Source organism: Salvia splendens, chromosome 19 (genome assembly GCF_004379255.2).
Source record: "Salvia splendens isolate huo1 chromosome 19, SspV2, whole genome shotgun sequence".
NCBI classification, from domain to species: Eukaryota; Viridiplantae; Streptophyta; class Magnoliopsida; order Lamiales; family Lamiaceae; genus Salvia; species Salvia splendens.
In genome coordinates, this window is record NC_056050.1 from 27,202,987 (window position 1) to 27,217,225 (window position 14,239).

The following is a 14,239-nucleotide window of genomic DNA, read 5'->3' on the forward strand; positions in this document are numbered from 1 at the left end:
TCGGGTGCTTCCGCCACTCATCGCGCCTCCTGAAAAACTCTCCGGTTGTTCCCAGTGGCTTCGCCATTAACGCTATCGCTTTCAGCTTTCTTTCTCTTTCGCCCTTTTTCGGATACAGAATCAGAAATGAATTCGTTAATATACATATATTTAATATTTTAATTAAATATTTAAAACAGTTTTTTATTAATTAATTTTCGTTATCTCAATCATCTTCTCTATTGTTTCATTTTTTACAGTTACCACTCTCTCTCTCTCTAGATTCTAGCTTCATCAATGGCGATTGGATTGATGCGACGAGCAATAGCTAGGGTTCCAGCGCTGTCACCGGCGGCGAGAGCTGTAATTTACAGGGAACACGCATCGGATGCGGCGGCGGAGGCGAAATCGAGCTCAACCCCCAAAACCTTCCAAATCTACCGATGGAATCCGGATTCGCCTCAGAAACCTGACCTCCAGAGCTACGAAATCGACCTGAAGGAGTGCGGCCCGATGGTCCTCGACGCGCTGATTAAGATTAAGAACGAGGTCGATCCAACCCTAACCTTCCGCCGCTCCTGCCGCGAGGGGATCTGCGGCTCGTGCGCGATGAACATCGACGGGCGGAACGGCCTCGCCTGCCTCACGAAGATAGAATCCGGCGGAGGCGCGACGATGATCACGCCGCTGCCGCACATGTTCGTGATCAAGGATCTGGTGGTCGACATGACGAATTTCTACAACCAGTATAAGTCGATTGAGCCGTGGTTGAAGCGGAAGAGTCCGCCGGAGAATCCGGGGAAGGAGAATCTGCAGAGCAAGGAGGATCGGAAGAAGCTGGATGGGATGTATGAGTGCATTCTGTGCGCTTGCTGTAGCACATCGTGCCCTAGCTACTGGTGGAATCCGGAGTCTTACTTGGGCCCCGCAGCGCTTCTCCATGCCAACAGGTATCTAATTTCGTGTTGCTGTTTTCAGATTTTGAGATGTGTGATTATGTATGTGAAATTGGGGAGAAGTAATTGTTCCTTTGATGATTCTTATCATGAATAATGTTGGTCTGGTTTGCCATGATACATTTGTAGTTGTTGATTGAGGGAAAGTGTAACTCTGTTAAGGTCTTGATGTTGTGAGCTAGGAAAATTGTGTTCATCTTCAATGCAACACTATTGTCGTGTTATTCGTTTAATGCCACAGAATCAATGGTAGCTAGTTCAAGTTTGGATAGAATTTGCGAATGAGTTGTTACATTATCAATATTATTGCCTGTTGTCCTACCTAAGAAGGTACATGTAGTTAGTTACTCTAAGGAGTTGTTTATTTTCCGAGAATTAGGACAGATGAAAATAGTATAGGCTCATCCTCAACACAACACTATTGTCATGTTATCCGTTGAATGCCATGGAATCATTGGAAGCTAGTTCAGGTTTTGATAGCATTCACGAATGGGTTGTTACATAATCAAAATATTATTTCCTGCTGTCCCACCTAAGAAGCTGCATGTAGTTAGTTACTCTAAGGAGTCGCTTACTTTTGAGGATTAGGATAGATTAAAATAGTACAAGCTAATCCATAAACTAAGATGGATTGGGACTTTGGGTATCCTAAGGTTCTGAATAATCATTTAAGCTAATTTTGCTTGATTTCATGTTACGTTGAAATGGTAGGATTGCATCTATCGTAGCATGAAAAGTAAATGCCTTCTACCTTCTTACCTCCCATAAACTCTTGAACTTTTTATTAATGTTAAATGACATTCTTGCAAATGTTTCCTGTCGCACTATATCATCTTAGCATACGTGCAAATTCGTGAGTATTGTGTTCTTTCTAAACAATCTATGGCTGTAGTTTTGGCAGTTTGCTTGGCTAATGTCCTGCTGAAATATTAGGATGGGGTCAATATAAATATTCAATTATGAATTCTATCAATCATCAAAAGTAAATGTCTTCTAAACCTTCTTACCTCTCTCATAAACTAGTGAACTTTGAAACAATGGTAAACGATATTCTTGCAAATGTTTCCTTTCGCAGTATAGTCCCCACAAGTTTCTTTGTGTACATCCAAATTCACAAGTAGTGTGTTCTCCTAAACAATACTAGCATATGGCTGTAAAGAATTTGACTGTAGTAATTGAGCCAATTCTGTGATGATCTATATTGTTGGTGATGATGGTTGTGCAGATGGATAATGGACAGTCGAGATGAATACACAAAGGAGCGGCTGGATGCTATCAATGATGAGTTCAAGCTGTATCGGTGCCATACAATCTTAAATTGTGCTAAAGCTTGCCCCAAGGGACTCAATCCCGGTATGCAAATCCAGAACATCAAGAGACTCGAGCGCACAAACTAGCTCTTCGGATTCTTGGATGCTTGATTGATTCATCAAGTTAAATAATGAATCTATTTTTTGTAATTTTCAACTATTCTACCCTTCTGATTAGTGTACTGTTTCCAAAATAATGTGCTTTGGGAAATTGGGCTTATAGTTGTCAATTGTTAGTTTAATCACAGCTCGAGTGGCCCGGCCCGGCCCGGCCTACAACTGCGGAGGGCTGTAGATGGTTTATTTGTGAGCAAAGTTTTATTTGGTTTTAATCTCCTTTTTCAATATTTGCGTAGTAGTTGTACTTTTCAAGTAGCAATCATAAAAAGATATAGATATATGTATAGTGATTATTTCTCCTAAAACTTGTGTTATTTTTTAAAAATTTATAAACTGATACACATTGCCCCAATTTTAGTTATGTTCATGAATTTTCATTTATTGTTCTAAAATACATATACTAGTAAATTGTAGTAGTAATTTCTAAGAAATTGATGGCGGTGATGAAATTGGGTTTATAATTAGATGAAAGGGTATTTTCAAAGAAAGGAGCCATTTTCAATAATGCAGCTTCTCAATTTCCTTCATTTTTCTTGAGTTTTCAATAATGCAGAGTTCAGACCTGTTTGTTGTAACACTTCAATTTGTAACCTTGTGAAGAAGAATCACAATTTCTTTCACTGGCTTGTCTGTTTTTTCCTTTCTTTCTTTTAAGACGATAGCCTTACAAACTGAGTTGTGTTTTGTCATCAATGTCTCGTGTGTAACTTTTAGTACGTGGAGTAAATTATTTATTCTATGAAGTTTAAGTAATTCACATTGCAAAGCATATACATAGGTATGACTCACTCTAGTAATTGCCACAATAAAAAAACTTCAACAGAGCACATACATAGGTATACTCTTCTTCTAGTCTCTCTTATTGGCAGAATCAATTCCTTCCAGTGTGTGTACTATCTCCTGCATAGAGGGTCTCCTCTTGGGGTCAGGTTTAAGGCAATTAAGGGCAACCTTACATAGTAGCATTGCTGAGTTAGTAGGATATGCTCCCTCTAAACGGACATCCATCACTTTCTTTAACTTCTTCCTATAGGATAAATATGGCCTCATCCAATCAACAAGACTAATTCGTCCAGAAGGGCGTTTTGTGTCCATTGAGCGCAGCCCTGTCAGCATCTCTAGTAACACCACACCGAACCCATATACATCACTCTTCACATACAAGTGCCCTGCAAAAGTAAGCAACTCATTATAATGTGATGATCACGACCTCTGTTGGGATGTACGAGTTGGCCATATTTTACCTGTGGCTATATATTCGGGAGCAGCGTAACCATATGTTCCCATAACCAGTGTCGTTACATGGGAATCATCAACTGTTGGACCCAACTTTGCTAACCCAAAGTCAGATAGCTTGGCTTCGTATGACTGCAGACAAATCACTTGAGCTTAATCAAAGTGGAAACGAATTGGTCTATACTTGAAAGGCAGAAGTCAACTTACTCCATCAAGCAATATGTTGGATGGCTTTAAGTCCCTATAGATAACTGGTTTTTCAGACATGTGCAAGAACACCAAGCCACGAGCTGCTCCAATCAATATCTTAAGCCTAATGTCCCATGGAAGTGGCGGAACATTCATGCTCCCTAACCAAGGAGAACTTTGTAAGTAATCTATATAGCACTAGATTCTAGGAGAGAATGTGTACCTCTAATGTGAAGCAACATGAGAAGATATGATGATAGCAAATGAAATGAATTAAAGCCTTACTTGTAAATAGATGGCTTTCCAAGCTTCCTTTGGCCATGAATTCATACACAAGAAGTAGCTCCTTTTCCTCATGGCAGTAGCCCAAGAGCTTCACCAGATTGGGATGAGAAAGTTTTCCAAGGAAGTTCACCTCGGACTGCAAAAGTCCCAGGCTCATACATATATTATCAAGCTAAGCTATGCTAAGCAGAGTATAGGTGAAAATAATTCTATTGTTTGTACCGTACCTGCCACTCTTTAAACCCTTGCCAACCTTCAGAATTGAACTTCTTGACAGCAATTATGGTTGCTTCAGCGTTGGCTCTGTCACCCAGCCACCCCTTGTAAACCGTGCCAAAACCTCCATCTCCCAGGACCAAATCATTTCTGAAATTGTGAGTCGCGACCTTGAGTTCTGTTAAGCTGAAAACTCTCACATTGGGCTCGGCCAGCATCTTCCACTCTGGACTGGGACTGAAAATAATCTCATCATCTTTCTCAGAATTGCCACCCGATATGCCTTTTGTATTTGCTATTGGAGCTGCAAATATATAGCGATAAAAATGAACGGCCAGAAATCCTGTTATATCAACGAACAAGTCCATATGGGAACCAAAAAATCATCCATCAAGCTACTACCAAAACATACCTGATACTGAGGTTCCAACCATATGCATTTTGTTTGTGGGCTTCCTGGTCTTCCAAAAACCATTCAACTGCCGAAGTTTTTTTGATATCTGAAGTTTTTGTGATATCAGAAGCATCATGGATTTCCTTCCACTTTGTCTTCTAGAACTGACTACTGATCTGTTAATTTGCTGACTTGGAAGAAAAGTAACAGTTTTCACTTTCGCCGTTGATTTCGGTCTAGTTGATAAGATAGTTCTATCATTATCATTACTTGGCATTGCAACAGTAATAATTCTTATCTCACTGGGAACCAAGGATGTTGCATTCTCCATCTGAGGCAAGGCATCAATAATATCTGGTTTCTCATTTGGTACCATAAAATTCATGTTCTTCTTCTGATATTTATCAGTAGATGAATACGAATTCTCGCCTCTAGTCCCCTCATTTGGACCCATAGATTCTGCCTTCTCCTGCTGCTGAAGTGCAAGCTCAAGTTTCATAACAACGTGCCCTATTGCTGGACGTTTTTTTGGTACATCATGCAGGCATCTTTTTGAAACCCTCACAAACGTCTTCAGACTATCTGGAGATATCTCACTTATTAGACTTGAATGTATGATGTGGTCAACCTGTCGCTTACTAATGTTATCTATAGCCCATTTAGTCAGACAAAACTTATCTTCTTCATCACATCGCTCCAGCGCTCTTCTCCCACACAGCACTTCCAACAACACCACACCAAAAGAATATGTGTCGCTATTTTTTGTTGGTTTATGCGTTACACAGTAATTCGGGTCCAAATATCCCCGTGTGCCTCTAACTAGTGTGCTATTTTGGATCTGAGATCCACTGCCACATCCAGTCTTAGCTAAGCCAAAATCTGAGATTTTAGCCACAAAGTTCTCATCAAGCAGAATGTTTGAAGATTTCACATCTCGATGTATGATGCCAAGGCCTGTGTGAAGATAATCTAGTGCTCGGCCAGCTCCAATGCAGATCTTAAGTCGTTGCTTCCAAGAGAGACGATAAAAATCTTTGTTTTCTCTGGCTAGTTTGTAGAGATGGTCAGCCAATGTCCCATTGGCCATATACTCATAAACAAGAATCATTTCCTTTTGCTCACAGCAGTATCCAATGAGAGAAATCAGATTCACATGTCGCAGCTCAGAAAGCATTTCGACCTCTGTCCAAAATTGTTGCTCCCCTTGACTGGAGCGCTGTTTCAATCGCTTTATGGCTACAATCTCTCTCCCGTTATCCATGAACCCTCTGAGGACATCCCCAAATCCACCCCTTCCAACGATATTTCTGCTGTGGAAGTTGTCTGTTGCTGATTGCATCTCAGCTAGTGAAAAGCGACGGCAAGGTTGCTTTACCCTGGCAGATGGCTCGTTTTCCTTCTCAGAAGAGTCAGTTGCCCACATTTTGTGGACAATGATGTTTACCAGAAGAGTAAACACCACAGTTGCAATAGCATTTCTGTGACCAAGAAGAGATTGTGGTAGAGTTGGGGCAGAGTACGACAATGAATCTCCTGGTGGAAGCAGAGGATTGGGAGAGGCAAGACTGAGGTCATGGTTGCTTAACTTGAACACTTCAAAACCTTCAATCGGGCCTTGTCTATCAACTAATTCACTATGAGAATGCAGAGAGATAGAGATTCTTTGCTTAGACTCACTCTTCTTCCCTTGCACCATCACTATGTAGTTATACCAAAGAACACTCCGATTCCCCGACTGTTCGACCATGTCAACACTAGTCAAGGCAACCTTGCCATCAATCATAAGCACAAAATCCATCCCAATCCCTATATCAAACAAGTGAACCCTCACCAAATACCTAAATCCTACATCAACAAACACTCTCCAGGTGAGATCACTACCCTTGTTTCCATTTCCTCGAAGAATCGATGCCCATACCCCGAACATAACATGCCCAAACGAGACAGCACCCCATTTTATATTGTGATGATAAACCCTCTCAAGTGCAGTAGCATTGTTCACATAGATTACAGACTTTTCCCCAATCACATCAACTCCACTATCCCCACCGTGGCAGTAAGAAACTATGGAAGGCACCGGTATAACCTCGATTCGATTAACGAAAGCATAATTACTAAACCTAGATTGGCTAGTCTCGGGAGAGAACACTAAATCGAAGGTTTGATTTCCATTTTCATCTACAATTACGCAAAATTCCTTAGCAATAACATTAACAGAAAGCGCACGAGCAGCTATGGAGGCGCTGAAATTAGCGAGCAGCGTGAAAGGACCAGCTTCCACGGTGAAGAAATCGCCGGAGCTTTCGAATCCACGGTAGGCGGCGGGAATGAAGTGCAATCGGATGAATTTCTGACCTGGAGCGAGGTGAAATGAGTAGGAGAATCGAGAGCGAGAGATCCGCGCGGTGGCGTAGGGAATCGGATCCGTGTCGGTCGTCGCAGTTGCCGACGCCGTTGATGAGCCTTCCGGTGCATCGTCTTCGCCGCAGCTGATGGAGATGTGATCGGCGGCGCCTGCAGAAGCGAAGAAGAAGCTGAGAAGTACAAAACAGTGCATTTGCATGATTATAATTCTCAATCGAAATCGGAAATTACCATGGGAAGAAGAATTGAAATTGAAATTGAAACAGAGGTCAACACAAGTAAACGGATTTCAATTTGCACAACGCGAATTCTGTTCACAAAAGTGTGATTGATCGTACATTTGATCTGAATGTGTGGTTAATGTTAGTGATTGAAGATTTTCCTCTTTTTTTTCTTTTAATTTGAAGATCAATAATTGAACAGATTGTTTATGTAAACGGGGTTTATGTTTTTATATTTTAATTGAAGAAATAATTCGTACCCTTCCATGCATGCAGTTTGATCAGCGAGTGGCAGCTTGACACGTGGTTATTTTAAAAAATTATAATTTTTAAAAATAAAATATGATGATTTGTGTTTTTTCTAGACGTTAAATTTTGCCCTTTTTTATTTTTTAGTTGAAATTATATAATTTTAGTTTTTTATAATGAAAATTGAGATTTTTCATAATGGCATACTTGATCGCGGGTTATAAATAAAAAATAAATATAATTATGTAACCAATAAAGAGAATAATAAATGTAAATAGTGCACGTAAAAATTTAAGTAATTTTGCATGCGCATAGGTCTTGTGGGTATTGCAGAAAAGCATGTGAATAATGTAAGTAATTAGAGTAAGCATTTTTGCTAGTGGACTATTGATGCTCATGACCAAGGTTGTCGAGCCATTGCATTGGCCATCGAGCTTCCGTCAAGTTTTATGAATTTCTCTCTTCGTCTGCGAATATGAGTACTGGTTCAATTTTACTATAAATGGTATTAAGGTCTCACATTTCACTAACTCATTTCACTCATATTTAATTTAATACACAAGTACGACTCATATACCACTAACCATTTTTCCACCAACTTTACTTAACATTTCTTAAAACTCGTGCTCGAAAAAAAATGAAACTTTTATTCACGGAGGAAGGAAGTATAATATAGGGTTTACTACTTTATTTATGTTATTTATTTTCTAATGAATAATAACAATCTAAGTAGTTGTCAATAAAGATCATACTCCGTCCGTTCTCGAAAAGTATGAACATTTCGTTTGGCACAAGTTTTAATGTATAATTGGTAAAGTAAGAAAGAGATAGAAACAAAAGGTAATTAAAGATATGTTAGTAGAAAAAGAGTCACGTCTCATTAAAAAGAAAAGATGTTCCTAAATTAGAAAGTTCACATTTTTCAGGAACGAACTAAAAAGGAAATAGTTCACATTTTTCAAAGACGAAGAAAGTATTAATATATATGTTGAGCTAGTAATAAAGTGGTTAATGTATGAGGCCAAAGATTGAGATTCAAATTCAGCATGATGCAATGCAACCATTAATTTGTCTATTTATCAGTAAAATAAATAAAGGTCATGTTCATTGCATTCAAGGATGCTACAGAACTCATAACTTTTGACTAATTTTTAGTATACCTATTTTACATAAAAAAGAATAAGACAACATCAAAATTCATCAAGTTGCAGCTCGAAGCCTCGAACTCAGCTAGATATGAACCAAGGAAAAAGTGGGAACCAAACCACCAACCAACTAGCTTGATTCCTATCATTTTGGGGAGCCATATACAATACAGATCTTACAAACTCCAACAACAGATGCACACCGATCAATAAGAGAACTCGTGGCCGCGCAACGAGATAAACTTCTTGACCCAGATGGCAATGTCCTCGGCGCAGGCCTGAGCCTGAGGAGTCTTTAGAAGCATATCAAGCGTGGCGAATTCATGCACTGCGTCCTTGTACTCGAGGACAGGTGCGTCGACATTCACCTTGCGGAGCTCCTCTGAGTAGGCGATCGCTCGATCCCTCATCCAGTCGTGCTCGGCCACCACGGTCAGGGTTGGAGGCATCTTCTTCAGAGGAGGGCCCCCTCGGCCAGAGACTAGCGGGTTGGCAGCAGGGTGGTCCAGGCTGAACTCCTCCTCTGGTAGGAGGAGTTTCCACGCGAGCACGCACATTGCCTTGTCGTAGAAGTAGGAGTTTGAGAGTTTTATCTCTGAGTGTGTTGGGACACTTCCGATGAAAAAAGGATACATCAGAACCTGGGCTACCACCTTTACTGGGTCCAAAAGCTTGCCGGCCTCTATAGCTTTCCTCGCCACATAGTCAGCGATATTTGCTCCACAACTCACACCGAGAAGTACACATCTGCATCCAATTTAAGTAAAAACAACATTTCAACAAAGTCCTTCTGTCACTAAAAAACGTAGACAAGACAGTGTTTACAAGTTGGCTATGTTGCTTCTGTATGCACGGAAATGCGATGGAAGCATTAAACAGGGAATATGATTTAACTATTAAGATCCTAATGCGAAAAAAGGTTTGTCATAACCAGATTTATAGGTATTTCTAGAGGCTCTTTGAGCACGATTAAGCATATCCATGCAAACTCATGACAATCAACGAAGATGAGCTGCTAAACAATCAGGCAAATCCAAAATTCAACACAATACTATGTATGTGTTCTACCTCATGCTTAGGCTTAGAAAGTTAACTAATCAGCTGTCAAAGCGGAAACATAATATCTCATTCAAATTCAAAAGGAAAATCTATCCTATATGCAACTTAGTTTCTTCAAGAATATAATCCCCAACTTTACCAATTTTTGGGTTCTAGATACATTGTTGTGCAGATCCCTTTCACTTTGATGGAAGCTACAGATAAAATATACTACTCGACAAAAACAACTAACTAAAGCAATCAGCATGGAACCAATGAAGCCATATTTACACATCTCTATATCAAATAAAGTCCAGGATCAGGCTTCGAAGATAACTAGTCAGCTGTGGAACGGGAAACATATTATCTCATCCAAATTCAAAAGGCAAATCTTTCCCATATGTAAGTTAGTTGCTTCAAGAATATAAGATCTCAATTTTACCAATTTCTGTTTTCCAGGTTTCTAGTAGTCATAGTTCCTTAATTACACAAATAAGTCCAAACCAAGATATTTCCTATGTGTAACTTAGTTACTTCAAGAATATAATCCCCAACTTTTCCAATTTCTGGTTCCCAGGTTTCTAGTTACATCATTTGCAGATCCCTTTTTGATTTGATGGAAGCTAAAGATAATATATAGTCGACAAAAACAACTAACTAAAGCAATCAGCATTTGAAACCAATGAAGTCATAGTTCCATTGTTACACAAAATCCAAACCAAGATAAGAATTCACCTGGATGGATCACCATGAGCAGCCAACCAGGGCTCAATCATGGAAGCTCCAAAGGCATCAGCAACATGCCAATTACCCTCCGACCTCCTCAAATCGACCCCTGCTCCCTTTGAACTGCCCAACGACTTGGTACATTCGGCCAAATTCGCCTGCTTCGCAAGCCAGTGCAGCACTTTCAGCCCATCCTCGAACGAAGACGGGTACTTATTCTCCGGAGCCAGCCTATAACCCACCGCCAACACAATCACATCGCACAACCTCGCAATCCGCCTACAGAAGAAATCATTCGCCACCGAATCATTGCTCCCGCTAACAAAACCCCCACCGTGGAACTGCAGCATCACCGGCAATCGCCGACTGCCTCTCCCAACCGGATTATACCCTCTGTAGGTTCCATTCTCCGATTTCAAATTCGCATCATCAACACTACCTCCATAGCTATTCCTTCTAAGATTGCTCTCAACGCTCTTCACAATCACACCATTACTCCCGGAAACAACACTATTCTCCGACGATCCGTGGCTGTATCGACGAGTAAGAGACCGATTCTGATCCAACAAAGGAGCACCGGATCTCGATTTCGCGTTGGGGAAATTTAGGCAGGTTTCAGGAAGAAAGACACGAACAGATACCGAGGTAACCGGATCGATGTGAACATCCTTCGTCGCGACGCCATCGGTGAACAGAGGATTGGCAGCTGCCGCAGTCTCCTCCGCCGGTCGTGACGTCACGCCGAATGTGCCGCCGGAAGCATCGTTTTCCGGAGCCTGCAATCGGCTCTGCAGACGATGCTTCAGCATGAATTTGAAGAATACGCTGTACAATTTCACGCCAATACTTGGCATTTCCCGAGAAAGTGGCGAACTATTAAATGGAAAAATTCAAAAATACAATATTATACGCACAGATTTCTGAAATGATCGCGATTTCTTCCTCGCCTCAGCTCATCCACACAGAAATCCAACTAAACGTCGTCCTAGAATCAAAGCTACTGGATTTCACATTAGGATCGATTTAGGGTTTTCGCAATAAATCTCCCAATTTTTTAATTTTTTGAATCGCTTCAGAGAGAGATGCAGAGTCAGTTTTCAGCTGCCTATTTTTATTTTTATTTATTTTCAGGTGGCATTGCTTTTTGTGCTTTTAAAGGTTGTACTCAAGGAAAGATATATAAAAAGTCAAGACGTACAACTGTAGTATGCGTGGTACCTGAACTCAGAAGTAGGGAATCGAAATGGATTTGGTGGGAGGGCCCATCTAGAAAATTAAAGAAATTTGAAAATTCAATTTATGATTTAAGGCCTATCATTAACAATTATTTTAGGGGCATTTATGCAAATAATAATGTGAAAGGGACCCCAAGTTTGAACTATGTTTTGAATTCTTTTAAGAGCATCTCCGATACAAATAGCCCGCATAACCTAGCCACAAACTCCTCCGGCCACATCAGCAGCACTAAAAACTCTTCCTGTCACATCATCAGGACAAACAATTGGACAAGCAATAGCTCAGCCATAGCCTAGCCACAATAAACAAAATTATAAAAATAAATAATTAACAATCACACAAAATACGGAATTAAATGTACGACACAGATAGTAGAAAATCAATAATAATATTAAAATTTTAAAAGTACATTAATTAAAAAAAAGTACATTACTTAAAAAAATTACATTAATTAAAAAAAACTCCTCTTCCACACACGAGCCCCCCGCCTCCGCCTCACTCCTCGCCGTCGTCGCCGCTATCCGGTGTTGGATATTTTAGTGTAATTGGATTAACTTGATTGATCAATATGATCATAATGAGACATCAAACAAGTTGGAAGTGCGGAGTGCACACTTGTTTGAATTCGTTATGATTGGACGGGGGTTCGGGGGCAGTGCCCGCGAGAGCGGGGTCCAAGGCGCGGCAGCCCCTGGCTGGGGTCGAGCTGTGAAACCCGCCATTAAAGTTGCTATACAGAAATCTTCATCCGGAAATGTAATTTCCGATAATTGAAGGGTCAAATTTACAATATTTAAAACTCGCCAAAACTAAATAAAAAAATAAAAAATTGGCTGGCCGATCGCTCGCGATCGGGAGCCTGCAATGGCGGCCAGCCGATCGGCTAGCGCCAGCAAATCGGCGTGCGCTCGCCGTTTTTCTCGCCGATTTGCCACTCGCCGGCTGCAATGGTTCGGCGAGCGGGAATCGGCTAGCCGGTCCGCTCGCCGCCATTGTGGATGCTCTAAGAAGACAATTTTAATGCTAAATCTTGTATAGTAGGAAAGCAAAACTGTTGTTTTATTATACTAACATTTTTGATTTATTAGTGTTCCTCTTTATCATCTAAATTGTGTTTCATTGTTATCTTTATCGTCTAAATTGTCCTTCGGTGTCATCATGATTGTGTGAGGGTGGAATATGTGTCGTTGTAATTCAAATACAAATTAGTGAGGTTTAAGACAAAGCAACATTTTTTTATATTGGGTTACTTGTTCTAAAACATGTCATTCATCCAATCGATCAACAGTGCATAGTTAGACCGAGCAAACCTCGACATATCCTAAACGTCTCCAATTCCTGGATTTTACCTAATTGCCCTAGAGCGCCGGCACACCAAACAACATTGGTCAAATACGCACACGTGCACACAACACCGGTGGCTTTTTAGAGCATCTCCAGTAAGACTGGACGTCAAATAGCCCTCACATAGCCTTCACACTGCCACATCATCAGCACTACAATTCTCCTGCCACATCAACTGGACATCAAATAGCCCTCACATAGCCTTCACACTACCTATCCACATCACTAATAACAATTATATAATTTAATTTACACTCGTATCAACATACGGAATTTAATTTACGAGACAAATACGGAAAATTCGAATAATAATATTAAAATTTCAAAAAAAGTACAATAATTTAAAAAAAATACATTTAAAAAAATTACATTTAAAAAAATTACATAAATTTACATAAAAACTAACGCCTTGCAATCATCCGCGTCCACAACTCTTCAATTAAATCCTTTTGGAGTCGAATATGAGCCTCCGTCTGTCGCATGTCGGTATGTGCTCGGAGGAGGGCTTCTTCATCGTGAGGTACCCCAGCTCGTACGTTGGCGGTGGCGACGCCGTGGCTTGGACCGGCCTCATTATCGTCGTTGGCCTAATCAGTCAGTTGTACACCTTCATCTTCGACAATCATGTTGTGCATAATAATACAGGCGTACATTATATCAGCAATGCAGTCGACATTCCACAAACGCGTTGGTCCCTTAACTGCAGCCCATCGAGCCTGAAGCACACCAAATGCGCGCTCCACGTCCTTTCGCGCCGACTCCTGCCGCGTCGCAAAGTAGGCCTTCTTCGCATCTGATGCGCACCGGATCGTCTTCACAAAGACGGGCCACCTAGGGTATATCCCATCCGCCAAGTAGTAGCCCATATCATGCTGGTTGCCGTTGGCGACAAAACTGATGGCCGGACCGACGCACTGGCACTGCTCGTTGAAAAGTGGCGACGAGTTGAGGACGTTTAGGTCGTTGTTCGAAACGGCTATCCCAAAATACGCATGCCAAATCCACAACCGGTAATCAGCTACGGCCTCGAGGATCATCGTGGGATTTTTTCCCTTGTAGCCGGTCTTGTAAAACCCCTTCCAGGCAGCGGGACAGTTCTTCCACTCCCAATGCATACAATCTATGCTGCCTAACATTCCCGGGAACCCATGCTGATCCCCTTGCATCCGCAGTAGATTCCGGCAATCTTCGGGGGTAGGCTTTCGGAGATACTGATCACCGAATACTTCGA

The 14,239-nt window shown here is 41.0% G+C and overlaps 3 protein-coding genes across 3 annotated transcripts; 1 reads left to right on the forward strand and 2 right to left on the reverse strand.

Annotated features, from left to right (window-relative positions):
• The first annotated feature begins 83 nt into the window (after positions 1-83).
• Positions 84-2,670, forward strand: LOC121780392 (succinate dehydrogenase [ubiquinone] iron-sulfur subunit 2, mitochondrial-like). Its single transcript, XM_042177986.1, has 2 exons — positions 84-929; positions 2,161-2,670. The coding sequence occupies exons 1-2, from the start codon at positions 277-279 to the stop codon at positions 2,330-2,332; spliced, it is 825 nt and encodes a 274-aa protein (XP_042033920.1). The 5' UTR covers positions 84-276; the 3' UTR covers positions 2,333-2,670.
• Positions 2,671-3,073: 403 nt separating this feature from the next.
• On the reverse strand, positions 3,074-7,429 carry LOC121779866 (putative receptor-like protein kinase At5g39000). The gene is made up of 6 exons (XM_042177320.1): positions 4,704-7,429; positions 4,303-4,595; positions 4,076-4,211; positions 3,809-3,951; positions 3,610-3,733; positions 3,074-3,534 (listed from the first exon to the last, which is right to left on the reverse strand). The coding sequence occupies exons 1-6, from the start codon at positions 7,246-7,248 to the stop codon at positions 3,215-3,217; spliced, it is 3,561 nt and encodes a 1,186-aa protein (XP_042033254.1). The 5' UTR covers positions 7,249-7,429; the 3' UTR covers positions 3,074-3,214.
• Positions 7,430-8,566: 1,137 nt separating this feature from the next.
• On the reverse strand, positions 8,567-11,522 carry LOC121778288 (probable carboxylesterase 11). Its single transcript, XM_042175608.1, has 2 exons — positions 10,438-11,522; positions 8,567-9,411 (listed from the first exon to the last, which is right to left on the reverse strand). Exons 1-2 carry the CDS (start codon positions 11,280-11,282, stop codon positions 8,871-8,873), a joined length of 1,386 nt encoding a protein of 461 aa, XP_042031542.1. The 5' UTR covers positions 11,283-11,522; the 3' UTR covers positions 8,567-8,870.
• Between the last annotated feature and the right edge of the window lie 2,717 nt (positions 11,523-14,239).

Excerpts from the sequence above, each read along its gene's own strand:
- LOC121778288 (XM_042175608.1), bottom strand. The coding sequence starts at position 11,282 with ATGCCAAGTATTGGCGTGAAATTGTACAGCGTATTCTTCAAATTCATG. Across the intron at positions 9,412-10,437 it reads GCTCATGGTGATCCATCCAG|ATGTGTACTTCTCGGTGTGA; the intron begins GTGAATTCTTAT and ends AATTGGATGCAG.
- LOC121780392 (XM_042177986.1), top strand. The coding sequence starts at position 277 with ATGGCGATTGGATTGATGCGACGAGCAATAGCTAGGGTTCCAGCGCTG. Across the intron at positions 930-2,160 it reads GCGCTTCTCCATGCCAACAG|ATGGATAATGGACAGTCGAG; the intron begins GTATCTAATTTC and ends ATGGTTGTGCAG.
- LOC121779866 (XM_042177320.1), bottom strand. The coding sequence starts at position 7,248 with ATGCAAATGCACTGTTTTGTACTTCTCAGCTTCTTCTTCGCTTCTGCA. Across the intron at positions 4,596-4,703 it reads GGTTGGAACCTCAGTATCAG|CTCCAATAGCAAATACAAAA; the intron begins GTATGTTTTGGT and ends ATATATTTGCAG. Across the intron at positions 3,734-3,808 it reads CCAACATATTGCTTGATGGA|TCATACGAAGCCAAGCTATC; the intron begins GTAAGTTGACTT and ends ATTTGTCTGCAG.